Genomic DNA, 24315 nt, shown 5'->3' with positions numbered 1-24315 from the left:
ACACACACCCAGTAGGAGAAGCAATCTTACAAAGGGGTCCATCTGCTACTTAGGAGAAATCAGAAAGCAAAGTGTTGGCCTCTAAGTTTCACACAAGCTGARGAAACACAAAGCAGCAGCACAAAAACAGTTATCTAGAACATTATCGTACTATTATTTCATCATGAATTCAGACCTRTTCTTGGAAGTATCAATCATTTCAATCAATCACCAAAATTGTCCAGGGCACATAAGCCAAACGTAGCCAAATGTAAAAAGTATTTACTATTGCCAAATATTGTCAGAGCCTAACGACCAGGCTGTTGGTGTACTACCAATTTACAGGATTTGTCTGAACAGCTSTATTACAGTAGATACCAGAACAATATGCAGCTGCCAGCAGCTATTTTCTACACTAAAGAAAATAGCAGTTGCGCTGGCTTAGACTATAGGTTCACCTGCACAAGAGGGCTTATGCATGTAGAGAAAGGTATAAGAAAAGGACAAGAATACACTGATATTTCTGAGTTGTTCTCCCAAACCTTTAAGACCCCAGCATATTTCTTCTCTCATGGATGTGTCTGTCTAAACAAGCTTTATATCTATACCATCTGCAGCAATGTGCAAGGGTTAATTACTCACAGCAAATGAAAAGAATAACTGTGTTTTAAAGTTGCCAATTGTTAGAACTATTGTTGATGTGATCCAATTCTTATGAAACAAGAGAAAACAAACCCCAAGCCCGTATTTGCATTTTCCATGCTTCGATCTGGTCACCCCTTTTCAGGTAGAATAATCCTACTCTGTGCCATGTGGCTTGCCCAGAAATAATTATGGGCCTCTATCCTTGCCCACTCTTGTCACATCTCTTGACAGTTTCTGAAGTCTATTCTTCTTAGAGCTTGGGAAATCTCAGCGGCTTTCCCTAAGTGTCAATGACTAGTTCCCCAGCATCTGTTCATTATCCACAACCCAGTTTCACATAAAACACTCCCTGTGGAAGCAAGGCTGGCCCTAGAAATTCCCTCCCACGTTCAGTCTTACTCCTGTTTGTCGCTACAACACACTGCCCCTTCAGCTACACCGCTGCAACTTCTTCTGGACTCTGCTAAAAATACTGCCAATTAACCCATCTGGAATGAAAAAAAAAACAAACAACGGGGCAGCCAAGGCAAGAAATGYGATGGAATTATCTTTCAATTTTGTTTCTGCTTCTTTTAAACAATTATTTAATTGATTGTTGCAGCACTACCTCAAACTGTAGCATCAGTGCAGTTCCCCTCTCTTCTTCTATTTTTTGTCTTTCATACAAAAAGAATTGTGCAGGCCATGCTGTGTCCTTGGGCAGTAAGGGCCCACTCTGTCCTACCACTGGGCACTTGCATTTTCAACCCAGAACTACCATGCAATTTACAGAGAAATAAAGACAAGTGGCTCATCTCCAGACTTGGGGACCAGACTTGAGGCAATGCAGAGTCTTCAGTGGCAGCAGTAGGTAAGAAAAGCAGAAAAATCTGCGTGAAGGTTCTCAGAGAGATAGCAGGGAGAGTGTCTGGACCTCGCAGAGAACTGATAAAGCTGTAAAGAAAATCTGAACCTGTGGGGAGGGTTCATTTTATCTAAGCTGACATGCACAAGCTCCTCAGTGCGTTCCCACTCAGCACTGTGTGTGACACAGACATGCACAGGCAGTGTTCAGAGAGCCGTCAGTTTAACTCCTCTCTCTGAGCAGGCACGTGTGGACAGCTGAGAGGGTGTCCTGCACAACACTTGTATTGTCCCCACGAGAGCCCCACGGACAGAGGGGCTGCAGGGGACAAGTCCCACACAGGCACCTGACCTGCCAGCATCAGCACACAGCCACACAAACTGCATTGACCAAGCCCTAAACATCACATCAGTGTCCCAACATAACAACCACAGACTCACACACTCAGTGCACACTTGGAACATTTGCYGCCTCATTTTGTTACCAATTACAGTTTAAGGCAACAGGAGGAAATTAAGCCAGACTACATATGCTGCAACAGTTGGAACTTAATCAAATTGTTGACTTTTGATGTAACAAAGGAGAGCTATAAAAACTGAAAACACTAGATGAAAAAATAAAAATGACACACATCAGACCCAAAATAGAGACAACTATCAACTGAACCAAGACAAAACAGYAGCGATCCAAATACCAGGAAAGAAGTTTGAATACAAGTGAAAAAGAAATCAAACCACAWGCAGCAATGTAGCAAATGGTGCAACATGCAATCCTTGCCAGAAATGGAATTATTTTGCATCAACATGCACAGAGAGAAGGATTCCTATTAAAAACAAGGATTTCTAACCAACAGGCCCAGGTTACAGCAAAACTTCCAGGACAATTTTATCTTGCTGGCCACCTCCAGSCAGTTCCCATGTTTTCAAGAGCTTCTCATACATAATCCAAGAGCAAACTCAGGGAAACGACCCACACTTGGTCACCTTGCTCTGGGCCCTCCCTGTCACCTGTTCCAAGCACAGATCAATAATGCCTTGAAGGCACATGTGGYGACAATAGGGAAGGACCAGATGGCCCTTTGGAAAAGAGACAGCTACAAGCAGTTTCCACACCCCAGAATTCACTCCCAGAAGCCTTCCTGCCCACTTCCACAAAACACTTAGGCAAGAAGGCAGCAATAGATTGCACGAGTTGCTCCAGAGGTACCCATCTACTTCCAGATGTTCTTACCTTCAGATTCAGTGGGGAGCATGGATTTATTRTATGGAAATGTGCAACTACATGCTGTGCATGAAATACAGGATAAATTCAGCATGCTGGGGAGGCACAGGATCTACAAGACATGTGCTGCAACCTGCTTTTGGGATCCACCAAATTCAAGGCACAAGCACAAGGAAAAGGCTCCCCAAGCAACAAGCTCAGGTACACAGATAAAGCCTGCARGTGACTCTAGTGGCACCAGCGCCCCTCCTCCACTTCCTACTGTCAGCACACACCCAAACACATTTGCACACACACTTATATGCATATATATACACACACTTACAGATACAGCACATCTCTGAGTCAGTCAACAAGTCCATACAAGGACAGGTTACAAAAATGAGACTCAACCATTTTTTTTACTATGAAATTGCTTCTATTCCTATGTAAAAGAGTACTTTTACTCTTCTTGAGTAAAAAAATCAAGGTTTCCTGCAAATGGCAGAAGATGTATGGTACAGAGTCAGTACAAAGATTTGCCAAAGCCTGCCACAGTTTTCAAGTAAATCTCACAGAAATTAACTCTCTGATGAGTCTGTTKTAAGAACTACTATGCAATATAATATGAAGAAGCCAGGTAAGCAGCCCTACAAAAGTAAGAAGCCTAAATAAAATCAAGCAAGTAGCAGGACAGATCCATAGTCTGAGTAAACAACTTCAAATCAATCAACCTGCAGAAATATTGACCTTCACATCTCAAAGTCTGCTAAAAGATAAACAGGTGCATTTTATGGTACTGAAGAGAAAGAGCAGCTCGGATTGCCAGTAAAAGGAAGTCTTATGCAATGAATGAAATAATGAAGCTAGTTATCTTATTACCTCCTGGARGCTTTGCAGCTAAGAATCCATTTCATGTTCCATCAGTGCAAGAGAATTACCACATTTAGGAGCATTAAGTGCTGGAGGAACCAGAGGGACTGACTGCAGAGGACACCTTGTCAGCACGTGTAAATTACCACAGTCCCACTAAATATTAATGAAAGTTGATTTTAAAAAAAGCTATTTCACTATTTAAATTAAATGTCAGTCTGGCAACAGTGCTACAAACAAAACTGAAAACAAATGACACCATAGACAAAGTACATGTTAAAATGGAAGACCTGAATCAACTGTAAACCAAGGCAAATTGAGTACAAAGTCCTTTAAATAATTTGCCATTTCATACAATTGATTATGGACATGCTTCATTTACAGTGAATATGAAAGAAAAAACTACTCTAGAGTGGATGTGCTACATGTTTACATGTAAGGCAGGAAAGATGTGCTACATGTTTACATGTAAAGGCACGAAAAACATTTAAAAATCAAAGCATACACTAAAACTTCTGCCAAAAACCCAAAGTTACTCAAATGAAATTTGAAATTTATTAAAACAAAAATGGAATRCAAAATGAAATTAAATATTCAATAAACTGTAAAAAGAGAAACTCAAATAGAAGATAAAAGAAAATATACTTTAACAGATAGTGAGAACTTACAGAGTATAATAAAAATAAGGACCTAGGGAAACAAAAGCAAATACTGAAAGACTTAAAACACTCTGCATAAAAAAAATTAAAAAATTAATCTGTTCAGGTTGAGTTTTTAAAAAAAAAAAGAATAAAAGCTTTTTAAGGATAAATTTTGGGAAAACTGAAGTAATTACACAGACAGCTACTGGGGAGAAGGTAGTTCCTAATGTGTGAAAGTATGTTCAGYTCAGACTAGGCATTCACTGCAGGATGAGCGCCTGGCTGCAGTCCAAACTGCAGGCARTAAGTCTAATATACACTCAGTGAAAACCTAATATAAAGATAATGAAAATGAACTGCAGCTTGACGACCTGCATTTTATTCTTTTTTTCTCTAAGGATAATGATTTTAAATTATGAAAGAGTTCATACTTTGGTAACACCTATCACGCACTTCCTGATAAGASAAAATTATTTTCTTTAAAAAAACCCCAAAAACCTCTTACTTTAAGGTAACAGTATATTTTTCTTGATATTTCATCACAAGCAAAGATGGAWAAATTTGTTTTATGCAGTGTCTATCTACATAACTTTTTATTTCTGGAAGCACAGAGAGGGAAGGAATACAATCCTAGAAGTACTTCTTCCCAATAAAACTTAGGGATCTACACTCTCCATACAGGATTATCTGTTTGGCATTTTATGTAAATACATATTTCTATGCAGTAGAGTGGGTAGTAAATATTACTACACAGGGAAATCCGCATAACATGCTACACTGAACCATATGGAAGAAAAAACATTACCAAAAGAAAAAAAATTTAGTTCTCTTAGGAGAACATCAGAGTGGTACAGTTTAACTGGAATTACACTGATGTGCATAAAAGGTACTGGGAAGATTCTTTTTGCAAATGGATTAAAATCACAGGAGCTCCTGAGGCTGGGCACCCTTGCCCAGCAGATCCACACTGCTCAGGGCAGCAGCTCCTCACTGGATGCTCAGGAAAGGCAAGTGCCCCATGCAAAAGTCTCACCACACCACGCAGATTTTGTAATGTAGAAGAGAACTTGTGCAGGTGCTCATCTCTCAGCTGAGATGTTACACCATTTCCAAGAGACTGTGTCTCTTTAAACTGAGACAATCATGGGCATGAATGGTTCTGAGCTGCCTCAAAACATCAAAATTGCTCATAAACATTGAACAGCAGAATGAAMGGATACTTAACAGCAGTGAAGAAACAAAATGGAGTTATTCCAGTAAGGGACGCATCAATTTATTAAAACACAYGATTCATATTCCTTTGCTAGCATAATTTGTAAAGGGTTTACAGATCACCCCAGACACTTCAAAAAACATGAATATTCTAGAAAGCAAAAGACTTCTCTACTTTCAAGTATAGTACTAATGCTTTGCTTTCACACACTGCAGTACTGGCACTTGTGTTCACATTAACAGCAAAACCATCTTACATCTTATTAAATCACAAGAGCAAAGAAGCCTTGAGTGGTAACTGCATAAAAATTCATTTGATATTAAGGGATACCCTTCTAATTAATTAAAGCTTCGTTTGGTGGCTAAATTGTTCCCAGTGTACCAACTACAAAAACTTCTACCTAGTTTTGATTTTTTTCTTTTAATTGAGTAGCATGCAACCAAAAGCAAAGCAAGATAAGGCTGAAGAAGAAATCTGCCTAGCAAAATGAAAACACTAGTCTGAATGTCAGTAATAGATGCAGTAACTTTGCCCAGTAAACTTTAGAAACCTCACACTCAAACTCCTAAGGAGTTTCTGAGACAATCGGGGGAAACCTTAAGTTATAATCCATCCTTCAAGCTGGAGGATACAACACCGTTAAAATACAACAAAGGACAACTAAACTAAAGCATGCCTTTAACACAAAAAACATGAATAATACCTAATGTATGTCTGTATATTATCAATCTTCAAAGACCTTGCCTTTCAGAAATAGTTGAGGCAGAGTCATGATCCACTAAAAAAGACTTATAGGAAGAAGAAAAACTTAGGGAAGAGAAAGCCATTAAGGCCACTGAGAGCACAGACACCACACTGACCCTGAGCTGAAAACAGGGGTGAGGAGAATCCCCCAAGTTCATTTTTGCCACTTTATTCTCTTTTTTAATTGCCACTGTCAGAAACAGGCTATTGGATTTTTGGTGTGACCCAGTTAGAGCTGCTCTGATATTTTCAGTCTCAAGTATCTATTAAAAACATACATGCAGTGCCTCCTGCTTAAGGCAGTTGTGTTTATACAGTCGCTCTAATCAGGAATAAGTCCGAGCTGCTGCCAGAGATGGACTTCTTAAGGCAAGGTAAGCAGCACTACAAATACAGCTTTCCTTGGACAGGGAGGGAACCTCAGAGGATACAAACCCCCACATGCAAGGATGTGCAGTGAAGAACAGCAAGGAATCTTGTGAATCCTTGATTTCTGCAAAGAGAATGGAAGTACGGGTGGCATAACAAAAAAATTCCATTTCAACACGCCAGAAAGCTCACTTTGGATACTTATCTTAAAAAGCTTTCTGGCATACACTGGAGCCATATTTATTCTGAACTATGTCTAATCAACACCAAGATTACCTTTATTAGCTGAGCATAAGCAGAGGCAGCAATTTTTAATTATTTTTTTCTCAAAATCAGCCTCTACTCTGTAGTGAACTGCTAACATTAATTAAGGGTGACTGGTAATTGCACAGTCATAAAGGCATAGATCTGTTCATGTTTTGGTACGGAACACCTCCTACAATTACTGATGATCCATTCTCTCTGATGTTCTGGGGGAACACAACCCCTTTGCACACAATAAAGCAGAACACTTCTATGCTTGCTTTGCCCAAAAGTAGTACAAACTTCCTTACAGATTATTGGTCATAACTAACTTATGAGAAATTTGCAGTCTGAATACTAAACAAAATCTGATCTCATCACGAGCTCTTTAGTTCACTGTCATCTTAAGAGCAGGGTCAGAGACCAATGCAGAGATGCCTGTGCAGATTTAACTGCCAGTCAGCCTCTGCCTGGGTGCCTCGGCTGGAAGAGCAGAGGCTCACCCAAGCCTTCCTTCCCATCAGTGGGCAGCTCAGCACATGAGAAATGCTCAGAGAGACCACTCTGCCCACGGAAGTTCAGAGTGGAGAAATGCAGTGTATACAGCTCTCACCATGAAATGATTTTACTAAAAAATAAATACATGAAAGAGACAAAAATGACATGACAAAAAGCAGAAGTTTTGTGTTTGCCTATTAAAATAAAAACCACAGTCTAAAGAAGTTCTGTGAACAGCCTTAAAGGAGTAACACTTGAAAATATACCCGCAGAAAATATGAGCAGCGGGCCATGTCACASTTCATACACAGAGAGCTGCTGACGGAACAACTTCTGAAGCACTAACTGCACAAAAGGTTACAGAGCAAATGAAAAACACTGACAACAATCTGATACCAACTTAACATGGATATTAAATAGATTTACAGAGTTCAAACAAGACACAAGCAGCACCTTGTGACAGAGGCAAAGATTTTATGCAAATGACAGCATTAAGTTATGTATACTTGATATACAAAATATTAACCTGGTTTTATTTCCCTGAAAGAAGCAACCAGCAATAAGCCTGAAGAGAAGTAGCAAATGAATCCTGCTGTGAGAGCCAAAACAGAGAAGCTTAAATGAAGTGAAAATTGAATTCAGTTACAGACTTCCAAAAATGGGCATCACAAAGGCAGAAAATCTGACAACTAAAACAAATTCTGTGAGCAAACAGCAGGAGCAGATAGATCAGAAATGAAAGCACATGATTTCCACGTAATCTCAGAATATATTAATTGACTTTTCCTAGGTTTTCATTGCTAGAAGCGAATTAGTGCTAGAAAAAAAAAAGTATGTTCCTATTACAGGAAAAGAACTAAATATTGAGAAATAATAGGTTCAGACAAATACAAATATATGGCACTTGTTTGAAAATTGCAATACTGATAAAAATGCTAAAATGGACCACAAAAAAACCTGCATTAAAACTWTGAAAAGCAAAAATGCCGAGCATTCTTAATTATTACATCAAAATCCCTAAGCTATTACAGAAAAATACAAGTACAAAGACACTAATCAGTTTGGTTTATAGAACCTTGGTTTCACATGAGATATTGTCCAGAAGTGCAAGTAAAAAAATATTAAATCACATTTTAAATGCATTCTCTTTCCTTTTACAGGGTTCTTTTAGTTTGTTTTTTTTTTAGTATTTTTATCAACAGTAGAATTTTCAAGGTTGCCCAAGCAATGCATACTCTTGAAATCATGGCTCAGATAATTTATGCCTGTTTGCACCCCARGCCTTCAAACACTCTTGCCTATTCCTTTACTATTTGCATATCATTTCTTCCCTCCTTAGACTGTGCTGTGAGCTTTTTCTCCTGCCTGCAGGCTGGGCACATGTTAAGCATGTGTGTGTCTGTGCATATGTGCCACATGTATGTGCACACAAACATACAGACATGTATTCACCACACATCCATGTACAAATTCTCCACTTCTCAAAAYAATTCCTTTGTAGCTGAATTCCAAAGGTTTCTTCATACAAACACAGACCATTTATTTTTTGTATTTAATCTGTAGAAGACTTGTGTCAATATCTCTTTTGAAATAGATAAAAGGCATCAAAGTCAATTACACACACACACACACACACACACACACAGACACACAGAGTGTCATCAAATATCAAAGCAATTGCCCATTCCTTTTCATTTGACTTTTGCAAATATCAATAACTCTAAGTCAAATATACTACACAAAGTATATTGTACATTCTGTACCACAGTAAAACCAGAAAATAGACTCCAGATGTTTCCTCAATTCCTGCCAAAAACCAAATTTGAAAAAGTGCTGAAAACCAACGTTGGAAGCACTAATGTAGGRAAAAAAGACACAAGGAATCTGTGGCATTGTTAGAAGTAAATTTGTTCTGTCTTCACCTACTAGGTAAGAAGGGTCAATCCTAAATAGGTGTAAACACAGAAACCATGAAGAACAAAAGTTCTCATTTCCTTCCTGTGTATTACTTCTTTAAAATTACATGTCAGACTTTCCAGATTTGAGACAAAAAAATTTCAACAACTTTCACTCATTTGGGATACTTGATTCCTCTGGGAGTTAAAGAGACTTAGCTTTTAGCTACACTAAAAGTAGTAATATTAGTAAAAGTAGTAATATTACTAAAAATAATATTGASAATGGGATTTGGCACCTAATTTTCCTAATTTGTAATTTTCTCATGTTAGTCAGCACCAAAACAAACTGACACTGCCTAAGACCTGTGCCACTGAAATGCAAAGGAGCTTTGCTTAAGCAATCCTTCGGAGTAGGAACAACTGTTGGCTTTGCACTGCACAGGCTGGAGAGGGTTTTGGGCCCATTGGTTCTCCTCYGAGCACCAAAACCAAGAGCTGCAGCACAGCAGCTTACTAAAACCACACAGCACTGTCAAAACCAATTGKCTGGGGAGGGTCTTGAGGTGCAACTCATCTGGCTCCCACATCCTGTAAGGCCTCTGACCTGATCCAAGMAGAAGAGGGTAAGAAACATTTCTAGAGGCAACTAGAACTATCTTATTTATTTCAGGATGAAAAATTTTCTTTCAGGATGTGACCATGTTCTCCCACAAACTCAGTGTCAGTCTAGGCAACTAGTTTAGCCTTCATCTGCTGCTCTGATGGGGACAGCAGGAATGCAAGTTCCAGTGCAAAATACTGCTTGTGTCAAAAGGCACTCTTGAAAAATCAAGTGAATAAAAAAATGATTGGATTCATCATTGATTTCATATACCCTTTTCCCCTGTAAAACTTGCTACAGGATATTCTTTAATGGACTGCTTAATACCAACAATACCAACAGATATTTTTAACTTAGGAGTAATGAACAAAATAATGGAGAATTTGAAACACATGACTTTCTGCCAGGTCTCTTATTTTTCAGAAGGATACATTACAGCCCTCCATCAGAGCCCACTCAGTCCTGTACTTTATCATACAGTCTGTTGGACCAATAGAGTCATGAGAAAATGCAATTGCTTACAAAAGCACAGCTTAGACTGGACTCGTCAGGATACAATGGATTGTGAAGGGGGAACACAAGCAGACATTTTACCTGCATAGCACTCTTGCCCAGCTTAACCACTTCAAACAAAGTGACAGGGTCCCCTTCTCCATTCTGCTGCGGGTGGCCATTGGCTCTCCCACGACTTGCTCCTCGAGCTCCGGTGTCAGTACGTCCCTTGTCCGCTGGAGACTTCCGGGGTTTCTTAGTGGCAGACTGGGCAAAGAAAACCAGCAGAGTGAAAGTTTATTATAGCTACATCTGAAATCCCCAGCCCTTCTTTATAAATCATACATAAATATTACATAGTTACACCTCACACACATATATACACACAASGATCAGGGGATGAGCCAGGCTGGAAGGCATCTGCAGGTATCCAGCCCGACCTCCTGCTCAAAGCAGCGTCAGCCAGGAAATCCAACCAGGCTGCTCAGGACTTTAGCCGGTCAGGTACATATAATTTTATTTATTGGTAGTTGCTGAGGAACTAYAGAAAAGCTACTGCCCCACCAAGATAAGTAGTGGTGAGCTCCCAGTGCTGGAGTACCAGCTCGTGTCAGTCCCTGTTTTAGTCTTAGGCAACACAGGGCTTTAGAATAAGTAATGATCTTTCTAAGACACTAAGTTATTAAAAATACATTTGCCATATTAACATTTTCTGTATTCTCATTTTTCTACAACTTTTATAAGAAACTGTGTACATAGTCAGCTCTTTAACACTAATCACCAGATTTATACAGCCAGATGTAGATCACCATAACAGCCCCTTGCTTCAAAAGTTTGAGTTAAAACACTTCTTCCCTTTGAGTCTAAATTATTTAATGTAAGTTTTCTCTAGATTCTTCAATGTTTTAATCAAGTGGTATAGATACCACCTGTAAAGATTCACCCACCAACAGTTTGCTCTGAGGCTTAGTCACTTGTGAAACAGAAACAAAAAAAACTCTAGGGAAAACAACATCAGATTTTTTACTTCCATATTCTATTCTTTCTCCCTACTGTGAGGCAGACAAAAGCAAAAGYTGCTGTTTTCCACAGAACATAAAACTATTTTGATGAATTATGTTAAAACAACATATGTGCAACTCAAATATTACACTTAGGACAATACCCTCATGACATTTACTTGAGTATACTGGCAGTCAGGTTTCTACTAAAGCTTTTAGTAAACAACAAAGTCAATGTTTTCAGTGTGCAGACACACTGAGAATTTTACTGCAGAGGAAAGGGATCTAATTTCTAGCAGAGAGCTGGTAGAAGACAACCCTGCAGCCCAGCTTTCCCCATGCTTTAAAAGGGATCAGTGCCATAAAAGGGGAGGGGGCCAGAGAGCTGAAGGAAAGGGCAAGGTAGAGTGCAACTGCCTCTCGCAAATATTCAATTAAGGACTTGCATAAAAGTGCAAGCTGGAAACCATAAAATAATAGGACAATTTCTGTGAAGTGTTTTGGATAACATTTGCACTTAGGATAAAAGGCTGTCGCCCTCAATTTTTAAATATATGCAAAGCTGCCTGTAAAGCAAGAATATTATCCACATATGAAATGCTCCAAGTTCCACTGAGCCCCAAAGAGACACATGATCACTATTTAATAAAAAGGGACAGAATTAGAAGTAAACTGACTCTTTTGAGAGATATAATCCATGCACTTACTCAATCTGAATGACAGTAAGCACTTCACCTAGCTACAAGGACTACTAAATGAAAACTTGAATGCAAATTGATGCCCTCCACAGAAGCTAATGTAAGCCCCCTCTACATTCAGTTTTTCTCAACCTGTAATTGAAAGGGAGGCATTAAACACYGCAAGGATGAAGGGAAAGGAAGTAAGAGATGGATGTGAAATGCTTATGTCCAAAGCTACCTTGTTAATGGAAGCAGTGAGAAAAGCCACCTGCTTGAGTACGTGAACATAAGTACTATGGACACAGGCCTAAAATGTGTAATCACTAGACATCTAAATGCCCGGTTTAAATTCCCTTTGTCAGGTAACCTGAGAAAAGAGAGGTGCTTTGACCAAGGCTCCTGTTTGAATTAGAAGGGTGAGATCACCACTGAGCTCTCAGAAAAGGTACAGAAATAATTGATGTCAGATATACCTCTGACAAATTATCGAATATAGACAGATTCTTCAAGCCCAAGTAAACACCTCAGCGTCCTGGCCCTCAGTTAACACCAGATATATTACTGAGTCTACTCGAATAAAATTTCTCTGATGTAGATTTTCTTTTGACAATGAGAACATCTCTCACAGCAGAGAAAACAAGTTTTACATATAACAAAAGCCATTCTGTACCCAAGCTGGRGTAGCTAAATCCAGATGCAGGATCTGTCCTGTATCCTGCCTCAAAAGACAAACAAGTAGACAAGATCCTCCACTAGAAACCAAAGAAAATCCAAAATGTGAACTTTCTGAGCTAGGCAAGGATTAACAYTGTCTTCAGGTGGAGAGGCAACTAGGGAAAGGGCATCCACCCCTCAGCACTTCCACCCAGCAGGCAYCGGGCAGGAAGCCCAAGCTCAATCCCACTCCAGAGTGTGAATACAAAAGCAAGTCACACAGCTCCTCCGGCAACTGCCTGGTGCGCTAAAGTTTTGCAAGCACAAAGCACATTCCCTTAGTCATTAACACATCACATTACAATGCTACTGTCAAACATKATTTACACAGTGTCTCCAAATTTGCAGCAAGAAACCCTGCAGGCCATGTTAACAGGTTTGAGTTTCACACAGGTTCCTGTCTCTGAACACAGAGTTCAGTAGGAAAACCTACTTCAAAGAGAATCAAAGAGACCAACCAGCCATCAGGATAATCTCCCCAGCRAAGCTGGGGACTCCTCAACATTGGGCACTTCAAATTCAGCTGGACAGGGCGCTGGGGCCTTTTCTAGATTGTGCTTTTGCCAGACAAGGTTGAACCAAATGATCTGTGAGTCCCTTCCACCTGGTATTCGATGATTCTATCCCAGGATGGAGACATCCACCACCACCAGAGCACATGAAGGAAAAGCAAGGACTGGTACATTTGACAGAAACATAAAGACTCATTCATGATACAGAGTACCTGTGGCTTATCTCCAGAGGAAGGGTGCTCTTTGAAGTGCAGTTGTGAAAGCTAAAATCTAAAAATTACATTTGGTACTGAAGATTCCAGGCACAGGTAACCCCACATCCCAGAAAAGACACATGCACTCACAGGAAAGGGTGATCCTTCTACAAAAAAAAAAAAACCCCATTCTCTAATGCCGTGAAGAGCTTCCACAYAACAACAGCGCTGCTTGAGGATGACTGTGGCCCCAGTAAACCTGTCAGACTATCACTGACAGGTGTAGAATGACATGTTTCATAGGATCAGACTGAATTTGTAGCAGGTCTGCTCCTGTGGATATACCAAATGCTCAAGATACAGGAAAAACAGAACCTCTGCATCCCAGCAGGAACAGCAGTTGAGGTTATTGCATGCCACTTTACACCTTTCAGCCAGAAAGATCCCACCTGAATCGGGTGAATTAGGACTGCCAGAGGGAGGGATAAAGCAACATGACAAGGTAAGAATGCTTGAGGCTTTTTAATCCCACACCAATAAAGGTGCCACTGGAAGCTGGAAGTCTGCAGCAGTTGCATTTGTGCTTTCACTCTGAAACCCAGGACAGCTGGGCTGGTGTAGTGTCAAAATGGACTGAGGTGCCAAATGAAAACAGAAATTACTGATGAGTTTATAGATCTGTGATGATTTTTCAGATCTGTGATGACGAAAGTTGAGGACTTATATACACCACCATTAGGAAATTCAGAAGTTCCAGAATTTATCACTGAAGCAACTCTAAAATGGCCATACTGATGGTCACATACCTTACCTGCTGCTTTAAGGCTTAAACGCAAGCAAACAGGAAACAAAATACTCACATTGACTGCAGTTAAACTAAAATGATGACAGTTCAGGCTTTTGTAACAAATTAGCKACACAATACTTTCACATCTTCAAAATTATTGTGAAGGAAAAAAAGTAACCCACATTTGTAAAATCAAGTAATATAGTGGAAGTTAATTCACACACTACCAGAAAAAGTGGCGGAAGTCACTCGACATTTTCCACTAACCTCCCCAAGTTGATCTGATGCATTTTACGAAGAAATAAAGGCAGCAAAGCGCTACAAGTCAGTAACCCCACCTAATGTCCCACTTGAAAACGATGGCCTGTATGTGCAGTCACACTGTGAGTCATTTAGAGGAACAAATACCTCATTTCCCAAGGAAGGTGAAAGAAGTTTTTTAACCTCCACTTGAGTAGGACTGAAGAACTTGCCTCTCCAAGGCACAGCCTCTTGAGAGACCTCTGCACTATAATTTCATGTTAAGTGGAAGAATGGTAATGCCTGAGGTCCTTCTGAATTAATCCTGATTAGAAAAGGACCATGTCACATTTCATACCGCCATCACGGTTATCAAGGGAGAAGGTTCTTGGATTCCAACAGCCAGTCCTTTGGATTGCTTTGCTCATACAAACAGTGTGCTCCCTGTGAAAATCCTCATCCGGCAAATAAAGATAGATGAACGTCCCCTAACACCCACTGCATCCAAAGCTGCTTCAGCTGCACCATCAGCTGCTTGAAGTTCAGGACAAAAAAAGCAGAGGCAATGATGGGGAGTGAGGGAGCTATTTTTGAACCTTATTTGAAAATCTATCAAGATTTTGAAACCAAAACTGTACTGGCTCTGCTGGGGACAAAAGGATCAGAAGTACCTTGTTCTATCTTGCTGTAAGTGGAGAAAGACATGCCGTGGATCTGAGTATGGGAAGAGAGAGAAACCAGCAGACATCTCCATATTGCCACCTCTGAACAGACAAACTGATGTTTCTCCCTGTCCTCTGAATTGGAGATTAAATCTCTCTACTCCTACTTTGAATCTGAAATAGAGCCAGGGACCTCTCTCACAACCTCCAACAGCTGAGGTCTAAGCCAAGCTACTCTGAGCTCTTGGGAAGGTGAGACCAGGTAGCTTAAAATAAAGTATGCCAACAATGCTAGACAGTATTGAGCCAAGAGACAAGACAAAAATGGATGGATAAATAACTGACCTGAGCCTGAGCTCAGTACTGTGAACACTACATAGCATTAGCCATTGGGCCTTCAAATCCCCTACGCAGAACAGGAAAGCTCATCCAGACTCATGTACTTCAATAATGCAGCAGACACAGACAGCACTTTGGCCAATGCTACACAGGAACTTCAAGGAGAGGAYCATGATAGGTCACTCCTTAAACAGACCCCATGGAATTCATTAAATACATAGTCAGAGATGGTATCCTCACATACAGTATCACAAACACGAGTTCCACAATATCCCACTGGCTGGACAGGCTCAGCTCTTGGCCAGTCTCTCCACAGGCATTCTGTCTACAAGACTCAGCGTTTAGAAGGGTACATGGCTAATGACCAGCCCCAGCAACCAGAGCAGGACATGGTGCAACCCCTACTAAACTCACAGCAAGGGCTAGGGAATTCAGGACAATAAGGTTAGATTCTGAGAGCTAKTTCACAAGACCAATGCACTTAATCTCTTTGCAAATTTGCTGTCTAGCTACTYGGTCAAGTATTCATTAGAACAGTGAAGAGAAGAAGAAGGGCTACTTGCAAAGCAGTGTTTTAGAATGAAATTGCTTGCATTGAAAGGAAATCTTAAAAAACAACCAGTTCCAAGTCTTTTAGAAAGTGAAGGKACCCCCAAAACATTACAGTTCTCCATGAACTGAAGAGATACTTGTACAAAAGGCAATTTTTCAAATGAGCACCATCTTCTTAGAAAGAAGAATGTCTTTTTTGGAAAACAGTCTGGAAAATCCTCTTGTAGTAGTGTATCTTCTTGATGTAAGGTCAAGTCCCTTCTGTGACACTCAGCAGAAACCTGTTTAAAATACAGCCGTTTAATGGAATATGCAGCTCTGTTATAGGACCATGCGGCACCAAGTGAAGCCCCTTTCCAAAAGAGCTCAGTATGTTTATGGCAGATGTGCCACTGTGGCTGTGATAGGCTAAGGACATCAGCAAATGGGCATTTGCAGGAAGAGATCAAATCTGATGAGACCATAATATTTTAGATGGAAAAAAAATCCCAGCCACAAAGACCAGAAGAGCCTTTGGACTACCTTTCTTTAGGTCTATAACAGAAATGAAAATCATCTAAACTAAATCTCAGTTGAGCAAAAMACTTCTGAATTTAACTAAATCTTTCAATCTGTTTCACATCTGACAGTAATAGTAGGTGGTAGCTGTGACAGAGACAAAAATCAGTAGTGAAGAGTTGGAGGGGGAAAATGTCAGAGCTGCACCTCCTGTAAGAAGCAGGCAATTTGCCTGAGGGAAGTGGCTGGGCTAGCAACAAGGTTTGCTAAAGCAATGCAATTACCAAGTCCCTGGCTTTCAACATCAAATAACACTATAAATTCAATTGCCTAGATTAGCCTTTCCAAGGTGTTTGCACTTCTCCTCTAGGATACTAGACACTGAGTGGCTTTTTGCTTTTGGGGCATTTTTTTAGGTAGAAGAACCAAGAGAGAAAATTATCATGCAGTAAAATGGAACAGGCACCTGAGAGAGGCTGTGCAGCCTCCAGCCTCAGTGGTTTTCAAGACCAGACTGGAAAAGACATGAGTACTGTGGTCTGATCCCAAAGTTGACCCCACTCTAAGTAAGAGGTTACAACAAGACTTCCTGCACCCCATTCCATGAACGGCCACATTGTTTTTTTCCAACTTTTGACAAACTACAGTTTTATAAAGGACACTGTTTTTATTTCATTCTCTATTTTCTTCCTCTACATTCTAAGACTGGATTTGGGGATTTTTGACCTCTCTTAAGCATTAAGATGAAGGGTCCACACAGTCACCTCTGATAACCCTAAGGTCTGGCTCCTTAGCAGCAGCAGTCAGCTCACAGCCTATCACTTTGTGAACRAAGCAATGACTGCTTCCCCTGCATGCTCATCACTTCAAAACACCTAATAAGCCTGGAGTTGTTCTAAGCAAAATGAGCAATTCCTCCTGAAGAAACTTGATAGCAGCACGACCAGAGTGCTTCAGCAAATATTCCCATGGGAGCTACTAATATACTGAAACAGAGGGAGGAGRAAAGCTTTTTGTAACATTCACCTTTCCCTTCTGAGTGGCTGCTCGTCACAGAATACCATTAGTGTTGCTATAACTTCAATGCCTATACTCTGACAACATTCTGGTTAACAATCAGGTTGCAYCAGCCTGCTTTTTTTTTATTAGAGCTGCAAAACTCCCTATATTTACTAATGAAGTATTTGAAAGATAATTTTTCATTTTGCCCTTTGCTTACAAGCTATGTAAACAGATGCTTTGTTCTCTTTACATGCTTTTTTAAAGCTTCCTCTGAAGAAGCTCCATGCTCATGGACAAATCCATTTATCTGATGGACATATGCATCATAGCAAAGTGTTTGAAAACTTTCAAAAAGGAAGACAATATGCCCAGAAAAGACCAAAGTTGGCACCCAGTGCAAGTCCAGAGACTTTGATACAAATTGAAAACCAAGAATAAAGAGGAACTTGCTCCAGCTTGGCTAGCACACCTGAGAAGAACACATGGTTCTGTCCATTCTTATAACCTCACCAGCCCATGGTTAAGGAGATAAGCCTTAGGATCAAAGCTCTCAGGGTAATAAGACACATTCATACTGTGAGTTTATTCACAGAGCAACACTWAGAGGTGAATCAAACTCATTAATAATCAACACAGGCATTCCCATCAAAAGTCTTACTCCACAGTGTGTATTTCAAGTGATACAGCCCAGAGAATAAAGGACATGACACACAGAACTTCCCCTTTATTTTCCAATAAATTGGCTATTTTATAAAATAAATGAAAATAAAAGAGAAACCCTCTATAAATACCCTGTGTAAGAGAGAATTGTTTCTGTATGTTCCTACTGATGGGCCAGCACCAAGGCAACAATCCCACCTGCTGCACTAGGCCAGATGAAATGCTGAAGCTCCCAATCTATAAGCAGGATGCAGTGTATGTCAATCACATGAATTTTTAAATGTATTAATAGATTTTCTGAGTCATCTAGTTAATATCATGCTGCAATCCTTCCATTCGCATTAAGAGATTATCAGCAATAAAAGGACAGCTCAAATGTCATTTGTCACTTAAAGTCCATTACAACTTTCAAGAAGAAAGTGGCTGTACTTACTAAGGTTATTCTCATGTCTGGAAGAATGTCATAATGACAATAATAACAAAACTGTATTGTTCATATAAACTCCTAGCAAAAGAAAAATTAATAGCTATTATGAGATCATTTTTATGTCCCTTTTTAAACACTCCAARCCTTGTTTGCCTATCAATCTGATAAATATTTCCTACTACAAGTTTTTATAAAGTCTGACATAGCACCCATTAAAAGCTTATTTATGTGGCCACAAAATGATCAGATGAAAAAGAGTCTGCAGTCAATTTAAATAGATGCATAACAAAACAAAACTAAATTACACATACTGGAGGCCTGCCGGGACGGCCCCTTTTTCTTTTTCCTTTGACTTCTGCTTCTTCAAGCTCACTGCCAGCATCTGAATGTGCAGTAGTTTCGTTTGTAGAATCCCTAGGGGGAAAAAACACTAGATAAATTCAAATGATTTGAAATCAACAAGTAATCTGTAATTGACTGATTAAATTCTTAGTCCTRAACCAGAACACTAATAACAAAAAAAGGCAGCATTAAAAGGCTTTCCACATTTATTCTGCAAACCAAGGAACTGAGCATTGTTAGCCCTGGCAAAAAGCCTTACCTTTCATGGGCTGGAATGTCATTTTATTGAAGTTCTTTAAATTAACAGCATCATTTGAAAATACTTCAAAACTGGCTATATTAACCCGCACATGCTCAATTCATCAATCCCACAATGTTTTCACTACTAGCAACTTCCCTTCACTCTTTGTAGCTGCTTCCGAGCTGCTTTCAAGGCCACATGAGCAATGTGGAGTCCAATCCAGCTGTCTCGTCGTTAGAACAGTCACACAAGGTTCCACTCAGCTTATATCATGCTCTCAGTCAGAYTGCAAGACAAGGGCCTTGGGCAGCCATTAATAAAGAGGATTCATGTTGACTGCCAGGCCCAAACCAGAAAACTCCCTTTGATCTGAAGACATTTATAATGTTTGCAGTAAAAAAAAATATTCAATCGTACAATGTAAAAGCCTTCACACTGTTCAACTCCAGTTAGCAGAGAAGCCCAAACAMTCATTTCTCATTTGTTGCTATTTCAGATTTAAGACCATAATAAGCAAGGAAAAATAAATTCCCCCAGTTTTCACCACGCCTTCCAGCCAGATGCACAGGTATTTCTCTGCCTTCCAGACAGACATGGTCAGATTGTAACTGATCTTTTGAGGCATGAGATCTTGCCCAYGAGCAGCTCCCATGCAAACCCATACCTGTAAGTGATGTGCTTTATTTTTACTGTGCAAGACCACCAGTGCACCAGATCTCTGTAAATTTTAATTTACAATTGATAATGTCCTAGATTACTCAAAGCTGGGTCAAGTCGAGTTATAATCATAGACTTCTTTAAATTCAAAATAATTTCCTTAAAGTGAAAGGAGTCCAGTTACTGTACAACCTGTACAAAGGGAACATAAAAACCAAATATATTCCATATTTCACAGAGCCTCAAACACAAAAGGCAGCATTAGTGACCTGTTTTACAGAAACTGGGAAGCTCCAGCAATCTGAGATCTACATAGATCTTCCACATTGTCTGGGGTTTATTTTCTAATCTGCTCTATAGATCAGGAATACTTCACAAATTTGCTGTATCACCACAAAAGCTATTTAAYAATGCAGAAAGATACCATCAGAATGTTCTGATACTCTTGAATGAAATTACTATAATTTACTGTAACGTCTAAGTCTGCTCTCACTCAATGAATTCTGCAGAACTATGATGAATTTCTAATATCAAGACATTGTTTTCCAGTCCTTCTCCATTTGCACAAAAACACCAAGCGGTCCACAGAATCCTTTACAAAAGCCAGAACGCAGAAGAACACMTACCAATCTCTTTTTCTGAAAGTAATTTCAATGGATTATCTCTAAATACTCTACACATCCCAGAAAATCAGGCACCCTAGACTAAAAACCACTATTCAAGTGCATTTGAGTTCACAAATCACATGCTTGTAAATGTTAGTACCTCTACAAAATACTGAAAATGCAGTTTTGTTGTGATACAATTGAAAAGTACCTTTTTCACTTCATAAAATAAGAAATTTGAAAAAGTTAGTATCAAGCTACAAATTTGGAAAACCCCCCAAAACATAAAAACCCTAAAACCAAATAAAAGATATCACACATGGAGTTCAAAATTCTTCAGTAATGCAGTGCCACAYCAGCAAAAAGCAATGCCATAAATACAGCTGAAAACACGTTTACGCAGATGGATGTATCCAGCCTTTACTCAAAGACCTCATCACACTGAACCTCAATTTGACAAAAATACACATTGCCTCACAATGACAATCTAATAAATTTTAAATACAGAAGTAAGGAACGCCATAAAAATATCTGCTGCCTTCTACTGATRGAGAGAAATCCTTACCAGAAAAGTTTCAGGCATGATGTGTCTGTCTAAACAATACCCCCAGTCCTGGGGAAATGCTGTGCACCCCTAGGATCATCAGGTTAAAAATTTCTCTCTATTAAAACCAGATTCAGCAATCCTCCTAAGCAAACAGCTCAAACCMTTCCCTTGAAATACTAGAGCTACATAAATAAATTAAACTGTACTACTACAGAGARACCTCAACTCTGCTACAGCCTCAGTTCATTAGCCTTGGGTGTAGCAAAATCTCCAGAGACCTGTCTATTTAGTTCTGGAAATTTCAATTGTTACCAAACACTGCCTATGGAAAGAGCAGATAAGTTATTAACCACCTTCTATTCTTTGCCTTAAATRGACTGTTGTTTAAACTTGATTCTTTTAATATTTTTATGGTAAAATTTCTCTGGTTTGCTGGAAGCCTCTTCAGCCTTTTCGCTTTTTGGGAAAGGSTCAATAAATCAGTAATAAGGGTGAGATTCATCTAATCTAAATTTGAGACATATGCACTGCAGAACCACAAATCTTAAGGTGCAAGATTTCCTCATGCTAAGGTCAAGTGTCCAAAACAGTCAGACAGTTTAAGTCTTAAAAATTTTGTTTTCTCTCCATTGATGGTAAGGTGTTCAAGACAAGCAGCTCAAATATAAATGTTTCAAATTGAACAAGATGAATCTCACCCTAACAATAAGTGAGGCAGACAGGGGCACTTCTTTCCAGTAAAGAATACCTATAAGGAGCAAGGGTAAAAACATCAAAAACTAGATTCYCTTCAACCTTCACATTATTTGGAGCAGGGAGACAGATCAAGGACAACCTAGAGTACTAAGCTGGTTTCATRTTAAAATAAACCTCATTTCAAGCACTAAGGAATTTGGTCTGAATAATGCAACTCCTACACAAAAAGGCCCTTCCAGTTTGGCCATGAGCCCTTTCAGTTTGGKAGTAGTGCCTCGTGCTTCTGTCCCAGCCTTGCAGTTGCTCTGGGTACACACACATGCCCATTTTCCTCCTATTTCTGAACTCACAGCAGCAATACAGCATCTCCTAACTGCCTGGGGTTCTGTCAGGTTTGTAACACTCACTGAGAGAAGCAGCTGGCCAGCATCCATCTCCCTCATTCCCTACACATCGTGCAGAACTGCTAGGAAGTAATTTATCTGGTGGCAGTTATCCACAACTTTACAGACCAGAATGATGCTATCCTCATTCCATGTGTGTGTGACTAGGCACCTGAGGGGAAAACTTTGGCTTAGTCATAATTTATGCCTCCTGAAGCTGTTGTGAGGAAAGATGATCTGGGCCTAAGGAAACCTGCCTCATTAAAGAAGGGGAGAGGTGGCAGTGCCTAAAGCGAAATTTTTCTTAAGACTCCTTTCACATGACAGGGASATAAGAGAATTTGGTGGGGGGGGACTTACAAAATTGGGGTACGCAGAGCAGAACAGACCAAGTGATAACCCCTTTTTGGGGCTCAGACTTACTCTGCTTTGCTTTCTGGTTTCTGTGGTGCCTAAAGCATCCTAGAGAAGTGACAGCAACTTCCATGTCCCTCCTAAAAACTCCAGATATTATCCCCTAGTTATAAGTGATCCTTGGAACTATCGAACAGTTACTGAAGAATAAACAGATTACTGAGCAGCCCTTTACCAAACCATGCTTCTGAAAAACATGTTGCCATAAATACAGTACATTTCACATCTCTGTAAAACAAATTGAAACATATTTACCTTCTATTGCAACACAAAGCCCTAGCTATAGCGTTTCTATACCATGCTCCTTTAAAAACATACCAGAGCAAAAACCTGTGTTTGTGTATCACGTTTTGTTAAAAAAAAAAACCAAAAAAAACCCCCCACAAATACTTCTATAAGCTTTTATCAGTGCTGCTGAGGTGCTCAACATTCTGGCAGAGATAGATTCCGTACTTGCTACCACCAGATTCAGCCTTGTGAAAAAAAGCATTCATGAAGAAAAACGGCTAAATGCACAGGCTCATGAATCATGGATCAAMCAGTTCTCATGGCTGATCTTCAAAAATCTAAAGAGGAACATGCCTCAGCAAACGTGAGTCATGTCATGAAGAGAACACTCAATAGCTGTCCATCACAGCGGTCAAACACATCAGATGTTTTCTCCAAACATCTGAAACACCAATAAGTAAAATACTGTCTTCACTGTGTTCTAAAGCCACTTACATGAATCTGGAAAGGTTAAAGGTTCTCCTTTCATGTTCCTTCAACAAAGAAGAATTTGACAGGGAATGCATTATATGGTCCTAAGCAATGCATACTAAGGTATCAAATTGGCTTTAGGATTGTTTGTTTAAAGAGAAAGATTAGGAAATGTTACAAAAAAGAAGTAGAAATTAAGCACAGGAATGGGAGATTATCAAAAATTCATTTAAGAGTTAGAAAGAAAACTCAGGCTTTCATTTGTGTCCTCCAAATCCTAAATGTGTGAAATTCATACCACCTAGCCCAAAAATTGCTTTGGCTTTCCTCACCCTTATCGAGCGTTCTTCCTGAGGAAAACCCAGCTGTGACCTTCTGAATTAGCATTTATCACCTCCTTTGGTACTTTATCCACACCATCCAATGTTCTGAGCCCTCAGGAGAGTCCCAAAACCTTTATGTGCATATCATGCTGAGTTTTWTATAAAATGAAAGGCCTCCTCTAGCCAAAAGCAATCAAAACTACACATATTGTTGAAGATGACATCTCACCAACACCTCAGAGTAGCATTAAATGATTCCCAGTTTTACCAGTGAAAACAACATACATGTTTTCTTTTGGTTTTGGATTTACTTAATATTGATGGCTCTGATTCAAGAATACACCAATATCTTTAATGTCCCTCAGGTTTTTCAGCTGGTATGTAGTTACCAAATCCATTCATATGCACKTTTTAACTTTAAACTCTGTGATATTCCATTCACTTTTTAACGCCCTCTGAGTTCTTGAAGTGGGAATATCCCTTTCCTACCACTACCATCACAGAATCTCCTAGCTTTTTGTTCTTGGCATATTCCATAAACAATCCCTCACTTCTGGAATGTGGCAAATCCCGGAAATACAAACCAAGAAAATGTTCTTCCACAACTAATCCCTAAGATAACAAGAACCCCCTCAGGCTGATGCTCCCCCTCAGTGCTGCCCATCAAGGTCATCCCCAGCTTTAGTCTGTACTCATACAAAACTGAATTGTTATTAAAGAGATTATAAAAATACAAGAGAAAACTGTAATGCAAAGCATTTTGTTAATAAGGTCAGAAAAATTTCAGTTGTCCAAACATTCATTTTCTTAAATAACAAGACTTGAAATCTTGGCTTGAAACTCCACTCAACCCTGATAAACTAAGGCTCCTTCACACCCTGAGGTAAAAACGAATTTTAA

General features: G+C 39.6%; 1 protein-coding gene across 1 annotated transcript in view; it reads right to left on the bottom strand.

Moving 5' to 3' along the window:
• LOC130585442 (cohesin subunit SA-1) overlaps positions 1-24315 on the bottom strand; it is a gene marked incomplete at its 3' end in the record, with an annotated part of 135131 nt that overhangs the window by 71512 nt on the left and 39304 nt on the right. The window contains exons 3-4 of the mRNA XM_057385932.1: positions 18820-18922; positions 10343-10507 (exon numbers count right to left, since the gene is read on the bottom strand). Of these exons, the coding sequence (XP_057241915.1) occupies positions 10343-10507; positions 18820-18922 (268 nt within the window). The remainder of the gene's footprint in view (positions 1-10342; positions 10508-18819; positions 18923-24315) is intronic.

Source organism: Malurus melanocephalus, unplaced genomic scaffold (assembly GCF_030028575.1).
Source record: "Malurus melanocephalus ecotype Western Australia unplaced genomic scaffold, MMel_1.1 scaffold_889, whole genome shotgun sequence".
Taxonomy (NCBI): Eukaryota; Metazoa; Chordata; class Aves; order Passeriformes; family Maluridae; genus Malurus; species Malurus melanocephalus.
Note: the sequence above shows the minus strand (reverse complement) of the source record. Positions and strands in the feature narration are given on the sequence as shown.